This window comes from Harpia harpyja, chromosome W, assembly GCF_026419915.1.
Source record: "Harpia harpyja isolate bHarHar1 chromosome W, bHarHar1 primary haplotype, whole genome shotgun sequence".
Lineage (NCBI taxonomy): Eukaryota > Metazoa > Chordata > Aves > Accipitriformes > Accipitridae > Harpia > Harpia harpyja.
In genome coordinates this window covers 21,465,008-21,483,589 of record NC_068968.1, presented here as the reverse complement: position 1 = coordinate 21,483,589, position 18,582 = coordinate 21,465,008, and the positions used below count along the sequence as shown (strand labels likewise).

At 41.2% G+C, this 18,582-nt stretch overlaps 1 protein-coding gene across 2 annotated transcripts in view; it reads left to right on the top strand.

The window, feature by feature from the left end:
- The first annotated feature begins 1,449 nt into the window (after positions 1 to 1,449).
- The window catches only part of LOC128136173 (guanine nucleotide-binding protein G(q) subunit alpha), a 128,307-nt gene continuing 111,174 nt past the window's right edge, over positions 1,450 to 18,582 (top strand). The window contains exon 1 of one of the 2 annotated variants that reach the window (XM_052775350.1): positions 1,450 to 1,998. In XM_052775350.1, the coding sequence (XP_052631310.1) occupies positions 1,863 to 1,998 (136 nt within the window). In that variant the 5' untranslated portion in view covers positions 1,450 to 1,862. The remainder of the gene's footprint in view (positions 1,999 to 18,582) is intronic. The other variant, XM_052775351.1, reaches the window with a different exon arrangement.

The window sequence follows — 18,582 nt, the reverse complement described above, 5'->3', positions numbered from 1 at the left end:
AGCGTATATGAACAGTTGTAAGAAAGAGCACGTGATTTTCAAAACAGATGACAACAGGTGCTGGAGAGGACAGCACACATGAAACTAGAAGATAGAGAGTGATGCACCCCTCTACCTACTTAATAGACTACTATGACTTTCCTGGAAGATTTTGCAACATTCCCAGATAGCTAATTTAATATGGAGGTGGGGAAAAGTAGGGCAGGTGTGGGAATTTTGAAATATTTTACAAATCCATGAAAACTAGAACTTAATATGTCCATCAAATTGTGTGCTATCACTCTGGGGCTATGTTAAAGGTTATGTTAAAGACAGGCCTTCTAGTACTGGAATCGAAAGCAAGCTGGTCTGGGGTTGTGAAAAAGGATGGTAGTTAAAAGCATTGGTTAAATAAAGGTCACAACAACAGAATATAAAATGCAATATATTGATGCCTTGATAGAATATTAGGTTCTTATAAGCAAGGGAAGTATCCTACTGTTTTTATTTGTTGTAAACGTCTTTTATTTCTTCTGTATATGACAGAACTATTCAAATACCATTTTCAGGATTACCAGCATAAAAAGTTACTAGTGTCTAGTATACTTTTATCCCCCACATTTTAATTTCCAGCTGAAGGTGGAGAAGATACTTCTCCCCTCATGTAAATTATTACATTTTTCCCCTTTCTCTATGAACCAAAGACATCTCTTCTAGGAAGAGAATGCAAGGGTATAATAAAAATGTGCATTATCGACCAAAACCAAAGGTAGCAAAAGCAAATAAAACGTGCAGAATGTAAAAAAATATCTGCCCTACAGGACAAATAAGAGAAGGTTGTGTTCCTCGCGGCCGTTTGGTGTGAGAGACCGTCTGCTCCCCTCCCGTCTCATCCCCTCCCCGACGGCTGCAGGCCTGGCAGGGGCGGCCTTCGAGCGCCGGGCTTGGTCGGGGGCAGCATCCCGGGAGTTCCTGGCTCCACCAGCCGCTCATTCCCGGCGTGCAGCGGCGCAGGAGAAGAGTGGGAGAGGCAGCGGGAGAGACAGTCCGCCATATTTCTGCCTCACCACGCCCGCAGAGCCAAGCTATTGAAAAGCCCGGCGAGCTGGGCTCACGGTGTGCATGCCCCAGTCTCTGCCTGCCTTCTCTTACTCTCTGGTGGCGCCCTTTCTACTCGCCCCCTCTCTCTTTCTTACTGTTAGGGCAGGAACGAGCCGCAACAGCTCTTTGGTAGCAGCTCTCCCTGCGAGAGGGGCGAGCGACCGTGCCTGGAAGAAAGGTCCACCGTAGGAAGTTATCCCGCCAGGCGCACGCTGAGATTGCCGGGCAGAGGCAGGCTTGCCCACTTTCGGAGGAGCCCAACTGTCGCTTTAGGACAGAGGGAGCGACAGGGAAGTGGGGGAGGGATTAACAGCCATTAGTATTTCCGGGGGGGGGGTGGTTTGCGAGGGACACTCGGGGACTGCATTGGCTGCAGGAGGAGGAAGCGGTGGCAGGGGTAGCGGTGAGGGAAAGAGGGAGAGGGGTGACTGTGCTGAGCAGCTTGGCTCGCCTAGATAGCGCTGCTGCCGCCGCGGCTGCTGTGGTGGATGTTTTCATGTTGCTTGGTGCATAATTTAGAGGAGGAGTTGGAAGCGGCGACTATTAGAGGCAGGGAACGGGGGATCTGCTGCCGGGGGCCTCCCTCTCTTTCTTCTTGCCCGTGTGTGGCATCGAGGCAGCTCCCTGCACTTGCCCTGCGGTGCCCGGGTGGGGGCTCCCGGCCAGAGAGCGTCTGCGTCCCCCGGGGCTAGTGCTCTGGTGGGGTGGGGGTGTGTGTGTGCGCGCGCGTTTTTAGGGTGGGGGGTGGGGGTTGTGGGTTGTGCCTGAACCAGTTAGGAAGAATGACTTTGGAGTCCATCATGGCGTGCTGCCTGAGCGAGGAGGCCAAGGAAGCCCGGCGGATCAACGACGAGATCGAGCGGCAGTTGCGCCGGGACAAACGGGACGCCCGTCGGGAACTGAAGCTGCTGCTGCTGGGTGAGTGCGGGCCGTAGTCGGCACACACGCCTTAAGTGCCGCTGGGGGTGCAGCCCAGATATCGCCGCCCCGGGCTCCCTCCGGCTGGCCCCACCGGTGCGTTACATGGCGCGGTCGGTTCGGTTTTCCCTGGGCGCTCGCCACCTTCGCTGCGGGGCGGCCGTGGCGATGGCGACGGTGACCCACCCGCTCGTCGTTCCTCCGCCGCCGCGTTGTGTGTGTGCGCCCGTGTGCAGGCTTCACGGAGGCGCTTGTAGCTGGGTAAATAACTGTGGTTCCTATGGGTGGGTTTGATATGGTAGGGAACCTGAACTTCCAAAATGGAGAGGGAAAGGATGGTTGGTGAGTGAGGGGGTTTTGGGGGAATATCGGCGATGATGGGTGTAGGAGAGTGATGGTAAGGAAGCAGATTAATGAAATAACTCGCAGGGGGAGTTGCTTTGCAGATTGATGGTGACAGGCTTTAATATCTGCATTGTTCTGTGAGCCTTGGAAAGGTTGTCGGGTCACCGGTTGCATTTTTTAAATTGTGATTTTTATTTAAGGAGGCAAACAGGGATAAGGGGCTTATGCCCGGACTGTAGATTGATTTTTAAAGCAAAAGGAGAAAGAAACCATAAAGACCCAGATGCACCCATGAAGCTGAAGAGTAACCTTAAGTATGCTGGAGGATAACAGGATCTTTAATACCTTTGGAATCCACCCACTGCTAAGGAAATAAAAATCTCATATCATTTCTCTTTAATTAAAACAGAGGTTGTTATTTTTGAGCCACAAGTGTGCAAAGGCAATGTTTGTTTAATAGGAATTTGGCTTGTGTTAAAATAAGCCTTTTGAATTAAAATACATTTGTCTATATCTGATGTGCTCTACTACATTGTGTAGTTCTTGTGGTAATACAGCTTCTGCCTTAGACTAGCAGGCATTGAAATATGTCTGCACCAGTGTTTGGTGTGTGGATGAATGGGAATGTTCCAAGTGGATGTGGGGTGTTTATGCTAAAGAATTTTGTCTTGGATCATGTACATGAAAGTAATGATTTATATTGGGGGAATAAACTGCCTTTTCAATAAGGTGAGTTGAAAGGAAGTCAGAATTTATTTTAATGCTTGCTTATTAATGTGTTATTTCCTACTTTAAATAATAGTTGGTCTTCTGTATGTGGAGAAAGGTATTGGGATCCTTAACTGATGTGGAAAAAGGAGGGGTGGAGACAGATACAATGCTACCAGTAATAACGTTCTGTCTCATTTTGGCCTAATTTTTGGTTGATGGAAGTGTGTGTTGTGGCTATTTCAAGATCCAAACCCAAGATAAAATAGAGGACAGATAGCTTGCATTTGTTTAATTTTATGGATGTTTAAGTATAATTACTTAACTATATACATTTGTTACAGGAAAGGCAGTTGACGTTTGACTTGTTACTCAGGTCCAAATTGTTTCTGCATTTCCTGATTTTCTTGCAGTAATGCTAGAGGTTTCTCCCAAGTTTTTAAAAATGCATGAAACTTTTTGAATGATACCAACATATACCACCCAGAGAAGGAATTCAGAGATTTGGTTCTACAATCAGTAGTGCAGAACTTGTATTGTTTATAAGATCCACCCACTGGTAACATTAAGTGTATGGATAATGGTAGATTAGGGCCAAATTGTGGCATTACTTTAGACCAAATGTAATAAGGTGTTTTCAGAGCAAATAGATAAGAAGCTATCACTTAGAAAGCTTTGGAGAAAACTCACTGATTGCCTGTATGAACGTTTTCTGCATATATCAGTATCAGTATAAACCATGCTTCTGAAGATGTAAGCATGATGTATGAGAAACCGAGGTAAACATTCTGCTTCATACTTAATAGCATATCTGTATTTGAGTAGAAACCAGTATAGAAATTGTTATTGTGTACACATTTTTCATATTGTACTTTATCAGCCTCAGTCATATATTTAATTGAAAGTGTTTGTGCATGTGCAGCTGTTTAACAGTTAATGATCTCATCTTGTAAAATGCAGTATAGCAGTGAACCACTGTTGAAGTCATGGGGTTGGATAGAGATTCAAATTTCAATTTACTAAAAAAAAAAAAAGCCCCTACAACAAAACTTACTAAAAATTTGTTTTAATTAGCGGGTTTCTCTTGGGTATCTGACAATACTTCTTTCAGTCACTCTCACTGCTTCCCCAGCATAGTCATTTGTTCAGTTCTTAAGTTTGTGTTGTTTGGGTCATTCATATGGTTGAGATGGAAAAAACCATTTTAAAAATAGGAAAATAATAATTAAAATGGTGAGACTGGGAACATAAATGTCTGAAATTGCTTAAAGTTATCCATTTTTTTAATTGACTTGACCTCTACTGTCCCATTACATATCTTTGTCCCTCAAAACTTAAAGTAGCAGTATTGCTTAACTCTATTTTATGTAAATGTTAGGCAAACTTTTTTCAAAAGTGCCAACTTCTCAGTCCCGCTTCGAAAAATGTTGTTGGGACTTAGAAGCCTAAGTGGGTTAAAGGCTTTTGAATATGGGACAAAGGTATATCCTTTTGATCATAAGGAGAGAACACAGCTTAAGCTGATCTGTGTTAATTGACCATGTGTGCTCTCTGAACTTGTTGCAAGTGCAGAGTAAAAGGTATTAACTCAAAAGGTTTTAAGGAACAAATGAGCATATCTATGCCACGTTTTTTTTCTTGTTTAAAAATTAGATGTACATACAAATGCACATGTGTAGCAAATATAAAGAAAAAATTCTGGGTCAGAAAAGAGGATTTCTTTTTTTTTTCCTCCTTAACTTGTAGAAATTAAAGTGCTTCCTTGCAAAGTGAAATATTTCCCTCCTAACTGTGTAGGTTACTGTTACTGTGTGACACACACTATGCTGTGTACACCCTTCTTGTGTATTAATAATGATATCTTTTTACTTTTCATGGGATCAAAGTTTAAAATGTTGAAAGTAATTTCTGGAAAACTTTTTTTGCATGGTAAGATTATTTTAAATTGTTAGTTAAAAAATAAACCCTCTCCATGATTAAACATTAAAATAACACTTTTAGGTACTGCATTGAACATCATTGTCCTGTTCTAATCTATTCTAAAAATTAAGCAAGGTATCTTTTTTATTATAATTCTAAAAAGTGAGAACTCTAACATATGCACTAAAGTGTATTACAAAGACATAGTAATAGTTCAGCTAGCATAACTTGGCTGTAATGTTTAAGGTACTTTGGAACAAATTCAGTCTTCCACTGAATTTGGTTTTCATCTCCTGTATTTTTCAAATTCTTCTGGATTTCATTACTACTGAACATTTTGTAAAACCTTATGATTGTTCTCCAGAGCATAAAGTTGTTAATATCCATCTGTTGTTTGCTGTTGTAAAAACATTTAATGTTATAGTACAAAAAAAAAGAGGTGTTTTATATTGGTATGTACCAAACAATGTACAGTATTCTGCATGCTTGTGTTTTAAGCATGTATGTATGTATTTATTGTTAAGTAGTAAGAGCCATGTGCTCTAGTTTTCTATGTATATCATTTTGACTGTCATCAGTGGAAGTTTTGCCTGGTCTCAGAAAACAATGTTTGGGCCTAAATGTTAGATTGTAGCCATAAACTTTCACTATTGGACATACTATGCCTGTACACTGTATATACTTATGCATTATTTTCTCATCAGGAAAGTATCTGGAGTATCTAAGAAAATAATTAGCAATATCTTGCTAGCTATGTCTATATATCTATAAGCCTTGGCAAAATTAAGTATTGGAGGGCTTGACAGTGCGTTTGCTATTTTGTATCATGCTTGAAGGTATTGTGACGTGCAAAACATGGCTCTTAAGGCAAAGGTGTTCTTTCTATTTGAAATAGCAGATGAGTCAGTGAAGCAAGGTATCAAATATGAGTATCCTTTCATTCTCTATATGTTACCAAAGGAAACAGGTGGGAGGTAAACCATTTGAATTTATCATGAATTGCAACTAGTCTTAACTGGAAGACTTTTTTTTGGTTCTCCAAACCTACAGGATATATATATATGTTTGGTTGGGTTAGTTTGTTTTTGTTTTTTTTTTTTTTTTTTTTAAATACCTGTGTTAGCTGAATGAAAGAACTGTCGTGGTTTAACCCCAGCCGACAATTAAGCACCACGCAGCCGCTCGCTCACTCCACCCCACCCAGTGGGATGGGGAAGAGAATCAGAAAAAAAAAAAGTAAAACTCGTGGGTTGAGATAAAGACAGTTTGATAGGACAGAAAAGGAAGGGAAAATAATAGTAGTAGTAATAATAATAGAATATACAAAACAAGTGATGCACAATACAATTGCTCACCACCTGCTGACCGATGCCCAGCCAATCCCGGAGCCATAGTGTCCCCTGGCCAACTCCACCCAGCTTATATACTGGGCATGATGTCATATGGTATGGAATACCCCTTTGGCTAGTTTGGGTCAGCTGTCCTTGCTGTGTCCCCTCCCAGTTTCTTGTGCACTCCCAGCCTCCGCTGGCAGGGCAGTACAAGAAGCTGAAAAGTCCTTGACTTAGTCTAAACACTGCTTAGCAACAACTGAAAACATCAGTGTGTTATCAACATTATTCTCATCCTAAATCCAAAATACAGCACTATACCAGCTACTAGGAAGAAAATTAACTTTATTCCAGCTGAAACCAGGACAAGAACTCAGTGAATTAGCAAAGACTTAGACTTAAAAAAAACTTGAAGAGGAAGTGGGCCCATCGAGCCAACAATGAATCTTCCTTCCCTGCTGTAATCTGAAATACCTATGCAAGTAGACAGTCTCCTCTATTTATATAAGTAGGTAAACTGATACTATGCATGTTTCAGTTTTATGCACACAAGAGAAAAATGCTGATATTGGATAGTGTATTCTAATTGGCTATTTTCTTTTCTCTTCATTAAAGCAGAAAACTTAATTATTTTGAAACAGCATTGCAACCTTTTCTTATTATCTTGTATTGATCCATACTTATATTCGCACTGAACACTTGAAAATAATTTTAGGTAGTTCCAACAGTATGTATTTACGATTAGAAAAAAAACAAATACTTAATATAAATCTTGATGATATGTGTTGAAACTAGACTGGTAAGTATCTCTTACTTTGGAGAAGCTGTTTCTAAGGTTATCTAATTTGATTCTGGATGACAAACACTGATATAGTCTATTATATATAGACATATACATCCATATATAAAAATAACTGGTTTTGAGGATAACATGAATCGTCATCTTGGTATCAATGTGATATGATTTCACATTTTCTGGAAAAGAGCATATTAATTTTTTTAATGCATGATAAAGGAATATTTTATTTTCAGCCCTTATAAAGGATTTTCTTGTGGGTTGGGTTTTTTTTGTTTGTTTTGATTTTCCTTCTTTAGAAGTGATCTACTGTAGTTAATGGAAATTAGCTTAGAACCTCAGTAGTCAAAGAATTCTGACTAACTTAATTTTGCTCATATGTCAAAAAGCCAAGGGACCCCAAATTTGTACTTCCCATTAAAAACAGTATTGAATTTGTACAGGAGGGAAACATATGCTGAACAGAGGAATCTCTTGAGAAGGGACTTTTGGGTATATATTGTAATGTTAAGAAATAATTCTGTGTTTTTAGCTACTTCAAATTATTTTTGTTGGTGTATAAAGGCAATGGCAATTTCATAAGGAACAGCATTTCTTTTGAAGTAATTTTGCAGAGATTGTCATATTAATCCCAGGAAGGTGTGAAAATAGCATTATAAGGTAGATGTGTGTTTCTTGCTCTGCTGAATGGAATAACACTCAGGAAAGATGTGTTCTCATACTTGAACAAGACTGTATGAACAACTGTTGCTAATAAAATTATGGGAAGTTTTTCAACATTCACCTTTTATTTGCTCTACTTATTCTTGCTAGTCAGACTTTTAAAATCAAGAGCAGGAAAGCAATATCAAATCTGGGGAAAGACTTGAATGTAGGAAATAATATGAAGCCATATATACGGTATTCTTAAGATCAAAGAAGTAAGCGTGCAGCAGGCTTTAAGTATTGTGTTAACCCCATGCAAAGAAATGAGATACATTAATACTGAAGGGCATGAGTCTAAGTGATACTACAGTTTGGAAAGTTTTAAAAGTTACTAGGGAAGTTCCAGGAACAACATAGATGTGGGTGTTTTGGTTGGTTTTTTTTGTTTGGTTGGGGTTTTTTTTCAAGCTAAATTTAGGAATAGAATAGAATACTTCAGTTGGAAGGGATCTACAATGATCATCTAGTCCAACTGCCTGACCAGTTCAGGGCTGACCTAAAGTTAAAGCATGTTATTAAGGGCATTGTCCAAATGCCTCTTAAACACTGACAGGCTTGGGGCATCGACCACCTCTCTAGAAGTCTGTTCCAGTGTTTGACCACCCTCTCTGTAAAGAAATGTTTCCTAATATCTAGTCTGATCCTCCCCTAATGCAGCTTTGAACCATTCCCATTTGTCCTGTCACTGGATACCAGGGAGAAGAGATCAGCACCTCCCTCTCTACTTCCCCTCCTCAGGAAGCTGTAGAGAGCAATGAGGTCGCCCCTCAGCCTCCTTTTCTCCAAACTAGAGAACCCCAAAGTCCTTAGCCACTCCTCATAGGACATTCCTTCCAGCCCTTTCACCAGCTTTGTTGCCCTCCTCTAGACACATTCAAGGACCTTCACATCCTTCTTAAATTGTGGGGCCCAAAACTGCACACAATACTCAAGGTGAGGCTGCATCAACACTAAATACAGAGGGATGATCACCTCTCTTGACTGGCTGGTTATGCTGTGTTTGATGCACCCCAGGATGTGGTTTGCCCTCTTGGCTGCCAGGGCACACTGCTGACTCATATTGAGCCTGCTGTCAACCAGCACCCCTAGATCCCTTTCTGCAGGGCTGCTCTCCAGGGCTGCTCTCCAGCCACTCCTCTCTCAATCTATACTTGTGAAAGTATTTCAACTCTTAAGTCTTTAATCTGAATGTTAATTCTCTTGCTCATGTTAGAGAATGTTGGATAAGAATGCCTGAAACTATTTCAACCCATGTTTCTGGGTAAATGGGAGTTGGCCAGAAAGTCAGACAGAAGGTTTCCATAGCAGCAAATGCTAACTTATAAGGCCAGAAAAACTTAAATGCATAAAAGTTGGGAAAGATGCCATCGTTCCTTGTACTTTTAGGAACCTATCAGGCTTGGGAAAACTGAGGATCTAATATGGGACTTTTTTAATTTTTTATTTACTCTGATACTGGATTTACTAAGCACTATGTGTGCCACTTCATGTCATAGACCAACAAAAATTAAATGCTTGTACTGGGTCTGGCTGGGATGGAGTTAATTTTCCTCATAGCAGCCTGTATGGTGCTGTGTTTTAGATTTGTGACTAAAACAGTATTGATATCACCAATTTTTTGGCTACTGCTGAGCAGTGCTTTCACAGTATCAAGATTTTCTCTTTTTTTCCCCACTCTGCCCGCCCCCCCCCCCCCGCAAGTGAATAAGTGTGTGTGTGTGGGTAGGAAGTTTGGAGGAGACACAGACAGGACAGCTATTCCATAACATATGATGTCATGCTCAGCAATACAAGCTCTGGGAAAGAAGGAAGAAGGGGGGAAATGTTCATGGTTATGGCATTTGTCTTCCCAAAGAACCATTGTACATGCTGAGGCCCTGCTTTCCAGGAAGTGGCTGGACATCTGCCTGCTGATGGGAAGTAGTGAATTAATTCCTCTTTTTGCTTTGCTTGCACGTGTGGCTTTTGCTTCACCTATTAGACTGTCTTTATCTTGATCCACTTTGCTCTTCTGATTCTTTTCCTCATCCTGCTGTGGGGGGAGTGAGCAAGTAACTGGGTGGGGGCTCAGCAGGAGCAGGGAGGTGATTGTTCCCCTGTATTCAGCACTGGTGAGGCCGCACCTCGAGTACTGTGTTCAGTTTTGGGCCCCTCACTACAGGAAAGACATTGAGGTGTTGGAGTGTGTCCAGAGAAGGGCAACCAAGCTGGTGAGGGGCCTGGAGCACAAGTCTTATGAGGAGTGGCTGAAGGAACTGGGGTCGTTTAGTCTGGAGAAAAGGAGGCTGAGGGGAGACCTTATCACTCTCTACAACTACCTGAAGGGGGGTTGTAGTGAGGTGGGTGTTGGTCTCTTCTGTCAGGTCGCTGGTGATAGGATGAGAGGAAATGGCCTCAAGTTGCGGCAAGGGAGGTTTAGGTTGGATATTAGGAAAAATTTCTTTACTGAAAGGGTTGTCAGGCATTGGAACAGGCTGCCCTTGGAAGTGGTTGATTCACCATCCCTGGAGGTATTCAAAAAGCTCGTAGACAAGGCACTTCAGGACATGGTTTAGTGGGCATGGTTGATGGTTGGACTGGATGATCTTAAAGGTCTTTTCCAACCGAAATGATTCTATGATTAGCTGCTGGCCAGGGTCAACCCACCACAGTGTTAAAAATAAAGGAACGGCTTATGCATCTTCAGCAGGTTCTGAGGGGGAGGGGAGAGAGTGAATGTGAATGCCTGAGGGTTAATCTTCTACAGTGGCAAGTAGTTGAACTTGTGGCCCACTATTTAAAGGTGTTGAGCATTCACCTGCCCATTGGCTTTTAGAGGGTCAATGTGGGTGTATGAATTCACCTGTATAAAAGCTTTTGCGATATATATGAACCTATAAGAGAAAAGAAGACTCTGTGATTTTTTTTTTTTTCTTCAAATAGGAAATGTATGACCAAGACCATTAATTTTAGGGCAAAAAATGCAGTCTTGAGCTAAAAACTCTTAGAGATGGAGGTACTTGCACAATTCTTGGTATATTATAAAAAAAATAACTTTCCCCTGTAAAACATTGTCCCTGTTCTTAGCTTGGATTTATCCAGGATTTACTTCTAGTCACTTGTTATTATATCTTGTTTATTTTGACCTCTGAGATTAGATATCTGACCAGTGGACACTTAGAAACTGAGACCAAGATACTCATTAATCTTTGTATCTATTGTGAAGCTAAATGAATTGATTTCCTAATGCTAACTGTAGGGTGAATTTTTGAATCCTTTAATCATTCTTATAGTTCTCTTTTTAATCCTTTCTAACATTACTTCTGAATTACAGACAATGAGAAATGAACACTGAGTCGTATATATTCTTTACTACAAGTACAGAAGTAAAATTTCTCTTCTGCTAGTTGAGATTTCTACAAGGAATACAACAGCCTTTTTAGTCATGGCATCAAACTATTTGTGTTTAGATGACTATCATCTACCATAACTAAAATATTTTTCAAATTAATTGCTTTTCAGGGTGGATTCATTCATCATTTGCAACGTGCTTTCTCTGTTCCTGTATAGTTAACCTTACATTTAGCTGTATTCAGAAGCACAGTCTCTGCCTGTTCCTGGTTTACGGGTTATTCCAATTACTTCACATCATATCCTCTTCTTAATTTACCAGTTCACAGCTTTTGTGTCACCTATAGGTATTGTCAGTAATAATTTTAGATTTTTCTTCTATCTTGTGGGTAAAGATACTTAAGTTTCTTATCAGGATGGGGGTATCACTGGGATCCTATTAGAAACAGAGCTGTCCGAGGACTTTCTCTTATGTAATTTAATACTTACTGCTTAAACAACTCTAATGTGTGCTACGTTTGTTTGTTGTATGACACCAAATCAGTTGCTTAGCAGAAGTCTAGTTCCTCAAAACTGCTGCATTTATAAACCAAACCATTAGAACTGTTATAACTGCATAACTCTTGGTATGCAATCTGTCTCTCATCCCATTCCCATCCTTGCGTGTTATTTTTTGTTTGTTTTTGGGTTTTTTTTGGTGATATTTCAAGACTTATAAGGCAGGAGGGCTTCTCAGTCAGTTCTAAAACTCTTTGATAAGAGCTGTCTTGACCTGCTGAGTAACAGTGTTCTAACTTTAGTAACTGCTCTGTAACATCTTCAGTAACTGCTGTAGTGGAAACTCTTTCATTGTCACTTTAAATATGATCTGTGTTTCCCTAAAAACAAAATAAATATTTACAAACTATGTGTGAATTTTCTATGTTAATATCCATTTAGTAAAGGACTAATGCTGTTTTAAGTATTTTTTTTGTATGAAAATCTGAAGTTTAAAAACCAACAACAACAAAAAATAATCTCTGGAACCCTTGAGGTCTTAATTTGACTTTTTTTTCCTCCCCCCTCCCCCCCCCCAATTTTTAATACTTCCCAAGGTTTTGGCTTACCTATTTCAACTTTCTCTTTTTATCTCCCCTGTTATCCAGACTGCTTTTATTGTTTTTCAGGCTTGCTTGTTTTGTGGAATTGAGGCCCTCTAGCTAATTAATGAAGTGTTCTGAAATGACTCTCAGTTGTTCCCATTTTAAATTTAAATGCAGTTCTTCTCACTCCTAATTCTGTCGGCTTTTGTTCAAGTATCTCTCATGAAACAGGAAGTATTTGTACTACTGGTTTTGGACTTCTTTTGCTTGCACATAGCAAATGTAATCGAGTCATGATCACATCCTCTAAAAGTTACTTTTTACTTCAGTTCTGCCACAAGTTCTTTTTCTTAATATGCTAAGATGTATTTCTGTATGGTGCTTTTCTGTGTTAGAAAATTATAATTTCTGAAATACAGAAATTCCAAGGTCATTTGCTTGAGACTTTTAGCATCAGTTACATGCCCCTGGGAGACTATTACCTCCTTCCCTTTTTATTAAACTTAACTGTTTAAAGAGTCCCACTTAGTTGTCTGTCAAATCAGCTGTGACTTGGTCATCTGTCATGGCTCCAGCTTTTGTATCAATTTTTGTATCTATGTGGTGGGTTGACCCTGGCTGGACACCAGGTGCCCACCAAAGCCACTCTAACACTCCCCCTCCTCAGCTGGACAGGGGAGAGAAAATATAAGAAAGGGCTTGTGGGTTGAGATAAGGACAGGGAGAGATCACTCACCAATTACCATCACAAGCAAAACAGACTCAACTTAGGGAAAATTAACTCAATTTATTGCCAATCCACCAGAGTAGGGTAATGAGAAATAAAACCAAATCTCAGAACACCTTCCCTCCACTCCTCCCTTCTTCCCAGGCACAGCTTCACTCCTGGATTCTCTACCTACCCCCCACAGCGGTGCAGGGGGACAGGGAATGGGGGTTGGGGTCAGTTCATCACACATTGTCTCTGCCACTTCATCCTCTTCAGGGGCAGGACTCCTCACACTCTTCCCCTGCTCCAGCGTGGGGTCCCTCCCACAGGAGACAGTCCTCCACAAACTTCTCCAACGTGGGTCCTTCCCACGGGCTGCAGTTCTTCACAAACTGCTCCAGCATGGGTCCCTTCCACAGCATGCAGTCCTTCAGGAGCACACTGCTCCAGCGTGGGTCCCCCACGGGGTCACAAGTCCTGCCAGAAAACCCGCTCCAGTGTGGGCTCCTCTCTCTCCACAGATCCGCAGGTCCTGCCAGGAACCTGCTCCAGCGTGGGCTTCCCACATGGGGTCACAGCCTCCTTTGGTCACCCACCTGCTCTGGCATGGGGTCCTCCACAGGCTGCAGGTGGATATCTGCTCCACCGTTAACCTCCACGGGCTGCAGGGGAATCTCTGCTCTGGTGCCTGGAGCATCTCCTCCCCCTCCTTCTTCACTGACCTTGGTGTCTGCAGGGTTGTTTCTCTCACATGTTCTCACTCCTCTCTCTGGCTGCAGTTTCTGTGCTGCTGCAACTTTTTTTCCCCTTTTTGAATATGTTATCCCAGAGGCGCTACCACTATCGCTGATTGGCTCAGCTTTGGCTGGCGGTAGGTCCGTCTTAGAGCCGGCTGGCATTGGCTCTGTCGGACATAGGGGAAGCTTCTAGCAGCTTCTCACAGAGGCCACCCCTGTAGCCCCCCCACTACCAAAACCTTGCCACGGAAACCCAATACAATCTATTACAATTTAAACTGAAAACCTTAAATATCACTGGCTAGAAGCCAATTTTCAAGCACAGAAATGTTAATTGCTGAACTTTCACTCATGTAAATCTTTGCTTCAGTTATACTTCCCTGTTCAAATTTAATTTGTATATTAGCAAATTTTTGGGTTTATCACCTACACATCTAGCATTTTTGTACAGACAGTTGAATTTCCTTTATTAATTTGATGCTTTGTTTAATTTTAATCTTATTTTGTTTTTTTTTTTCTGCCAAATAAGTGCACTATTGTTTTCCCTCTCAATCTTCCCTTTCAGTAGTGAAATGATACTCTGGCCTCTTTGGCCGGTCTGTCTTTCTGAATGTTGTTCCTTTTAACAATGAGAACTATCCAAACTCCACAACTCCATCTTCCATATATGTCCAGTGACTGTTCCCCAAAACAAAACTCTCTATCGTATGTTCTTTACCTGTCCAGGAGTTCACCTCTAGGTGTTGTGGTGTTTTTTTTTTTCTCCTGGTATGGAACAGGATTGTTGTTTAAATTGGGTGTCAAGCTAATAAATGTGGGGTGTTTAGATATTTATGATTTGGAAGAATCAAAATTATTGGTTTCATAGTAAAACAAGTATCATCAGTGGATACTCACAGATGACATGTTCACATATGTTCAATTTTGCTGTCATTGTCTGTGTTAAATATAGTTATGCAAGTCCCTTGATCTATTGTCAGGGATCCAAATAGAGTGCACTTTAATGGAATAGCTATCCCAGCCGTATGCACCTACCCCTTGGGATACCTGCACATTTATCTTATGTACTATATGCACTGTGCTCGTGACTCATGTACCTCACGAGCACTATATGACTATACACCAGTGCCTTTGTGCAAGGGGCAATGCTTGGTGAATGTTGGCAGCAGCTATTTAGCACTTCTGTGAAATATGAAAAAAGTGTCATGTTACACCTTGAGAAACAGTGACTTTGGAGGACTGTTATAAGGCCTTCTGCATTTTCTGCAAAGGGTTCAAGTGTGTCCTTAACAGCTGTGTGGTTCTCCTGAAGGAATTGAATGCTCCAGGACTTAACTGCAAATGGAAGAGTCTGGGATGCTTACAGTATACCTTCTCTCTCTGATCATAGTCTAGCTTTTGGTCATGGCCAGACTTAATCTTACCAAAATTAGGATTTGAGGCCTGTGGGACTATGTTGTCCTATGTGCCTGTGGTGACCAGCAGGTTGTGCATAATTTTCATATGTGGATGAACACAGCTGAAGCATGGTTGGGATTTGACTCCTGCTCTCCAGCACTGACACATGCAGCCTGAGCTCCTGTACCCCCTGGAAATTAGTTTCCTTGTCTAGTAGAACATTTAAACCCCTGACTCATTCTGCTCGGTGGGCAGGGATTTTGGGGTTAGTGAGTCCACAGTGAATGTGCTGCAGCATCATCTTGCAGATGTGTATGAGCTATGTTGCTAGTTCACCCAGACCTTTAATTAGCGTGGCTGGAATCTTACTATGCTGCCCCTCACTTATCAGTTGCTCATGTGCTAAAGGATTTAAAAAAGATTATTTTGCAGACACTCCTGGGCCACTATGACTGGCTACTTGAGGAAAATTAGTGAAACCCTTAGTTCTGCAGTTTGGAGGGCTTCCAGCAGTAGTAAGCCAGTACACTTCTCGGGGAATAGCAGCCTCTGTGCTGGTAATCTATCATGTGGGGTAGACAGCAGGATATCTTGTTACTCTGGATTACGGGCTCTATTGGGTAGCCTAGGTCTACGTTTCAACTGAGCCCTGAACATCTACAGGATTGAGGCAGAATGTAGCTTCAAGTAGTTGACTGTAAGCCAAGGCGCCTTCAGGACTGACCTGGTGTCAGTATCCCCAGTGTGGTCAGCATCATTGTGCAAGGGGTTTGGCAAATAATTACTAATGGAGTGGTCACAGCAGGACTGAGACCTTCCAACTCAGGTACACACAGGTTGGTAATGCCCCTAATGCCATATGTGAAGTACTTAACGATACTGTGCACATAAGCCCAGGTCAGTACCAACACATCCTGATAAATAATGCTTGATCATGATAAAAAACTTGGCTCTTCTGCCCAGTGCTCAGGTGCTCTCTGTCTACTGCCAGCAAATTCCCTTTGTGCACAAAACAAAAACTTTTTTAGGTAACACAAGATAAAAACACTCTCTTCTCTTTCCCTCCCAACACTCTCGCTAACATAATGTCTTGGTTTCAGCTGGGATAGAGTTAACTGTCTTCCTAGTAGCTGGTACAGTGCTATGTTTTGAGTTCAGTATGAGAAGAATGTTGATAACACTGATGTTCTCAGTTGTTGCTCAGTACTGTTTAGACTAAAGTCAAGGATTTTTCAGCTTCTCATGCCCAGCCAGCGAGAAAGCTGGAGGGGCACAGGACACAGCCAGGGCACCTGACCCAAAGTGGCCAACGGGGTATTCCATACCATGTGACGTCCCATCCAGTATAGGAACTGGGAAGTGGGGGCAGGGATTCGCCGCTCGGGGACTGGCTGGGTGTCGGTCGGCGGGTGGTGAGCAATTGCACTGCGCATCATTTGTACATTCCAATCCTTTCATTATTGCTGTTGTCATTTTATTAGTGTTATCATTATCATTATTAGTTTCTTCTTTTCTGTTCTATTAAACCGTTCTTATCTCAACCCACGAGTTTTGCTTCTTTTCCCGATTTTCTCCCCCATCCCACTGGGTGGGGGGGGAGTGAGTGAGCGGCTGCGTGGTGCTTAGTTGCTGGCTGGGGTTAAACCACGACACATAAATGTGCTACAAAGTGAGGAGATCTTGCAAAGGCCAGGATCTATCTGTAGGTTCCTTTTTTAATGTAAAACTGATGCTCAGTGCTCTTATGGTAACTAGGCAGTGAAATCCTTGAAGAGGGTTAGGCCTCAACAAACAGGAGATCTCCTTTAGCCTTCAAGTAGTCATGCTTGGCTCTTTGCCATTATTTTCTAAAAAGGGCAGGCAGACTTCTGATTTTTCCTTTTATATCCCTGTGTTTTGTTTTTATTTGTAGTGGTCTTCTGAGTCCTCAATCTGTGGAACTTCTTTGCATCTTGAGCTGAAAAAGCAAATAATGACAAGTCATTTCCCAGGCTCTCCTTAGCTGTTTCCAATAATGGCTATTAGTGGAGTTGGCTTTTTGATGCTATACTATTTTCTTTCTCTCTGAAAATCCATAAATGATAAGAAAAAATCCATTTGAATACTGGATTATCTTTTTCCTGTCCTTTCCCAGTAGCCTGCTTTAAATGTACTAAGGCCTTTGTTTGCTATAAAGATTCGTCTCTCTTTCTCTACAGAATAAATTGTTTAAAAAACCCCCACACAAAATAACTTCCATATTATTGAATAGAAGAAATGGAAAAAAACCTTGAAGCTTTAGGTGTGCACTTTTCCTCCAGCCAAGTATAGTGAACCTGTTAGTTTTCGAATATATCTTCTCCTATGATGAAGTACTCTAGAATATCCCAGGTTTCCTTCATTGAGAGGACTGTAATGAGGAAGTCTAGAAATTAAGTTTAGGATTGCAGTTGTAAATGAAGGTTTTCCTGCCATTTTCCTTTTTTATTCAATTGCCTTACTAATGAATCCTCTTTCTGGAGATCATAGGTCAGGATCTTTCTCACTCTCTTCCAATTTGGATAGTTTAATTGAAGAGATTAAGTCTATAGGAAGGCTACTTAAAACCAGACAGGAAATATTTAATTATTTTCCTTAGCATTTTCTCTCAGAGCAGAGGGGAAAATGATTCTCTCCAAGTCTTTTTGAAGTGGAAGACCTCCCTGACCAATTGATATTGCAAATTCAAGCATTTAATGCTTTCACAGTAATCTTGTTCTGGATTTGGGCAGTCCTTTAAGTCTGTCAGCAAGCAAGGTAGATTGTTTTTCTAATAATGCAGACTATTGCAATTCTATATTGTGACATAAATGTCACCTAGGAGTGTTTCTTCTTTTCTTAAGCTAACAGTATCTCTGTAATGATAAATATTGTGGGTGTTATTCTCCTCCCAGTAATCTCATTGTAATTATAATTCTTCATAAAAATGCTGGAAATGACACTAGGCTTTGTTCCTGGATCAATTTAATGAATCCACACTCACCATCATTTCTCAAACAAAACACTGATTCAGGCTGATCTAGGTTTTGGGTGTTGGGTTTTTTTTGGTAGTGGTGTTTAGTGTTTGGGGTTTTTTTTTTGTGTGTGGTTTTTTTTTTTTTCTTTCCCATTTGCTTTATAGTGCATTTGATATTGTAAATTATCAGGGAGTCAGACCAACATTGCAATTTGTCTTTGAACCACTTAATTACTATGGCTTGGATCCTGCTGGATGATTCTATTTCTAAATGATCAGGAGTTTGCCTTCAACTGAGGACTCTGGGTCAGTATTTTCATATAACAACTTTTTTCTTTGGAAAAGTATCATACTGACACTAAGTATTCGAGTTGGGGGAGGAGAGAAGAGGAAGGAGATATTACTCTTGTAGATGGTACTGTTCCCCATCTATCTTATTATCCAGTTTATACGCTGAGATGGAGAAGAGACCAAGGTACCAAAGCGGTAGCTTTTAGTAATTTATGTTGCACTAGAAATGCTTGCCAAGGAATAGTAAGATTTTCATGT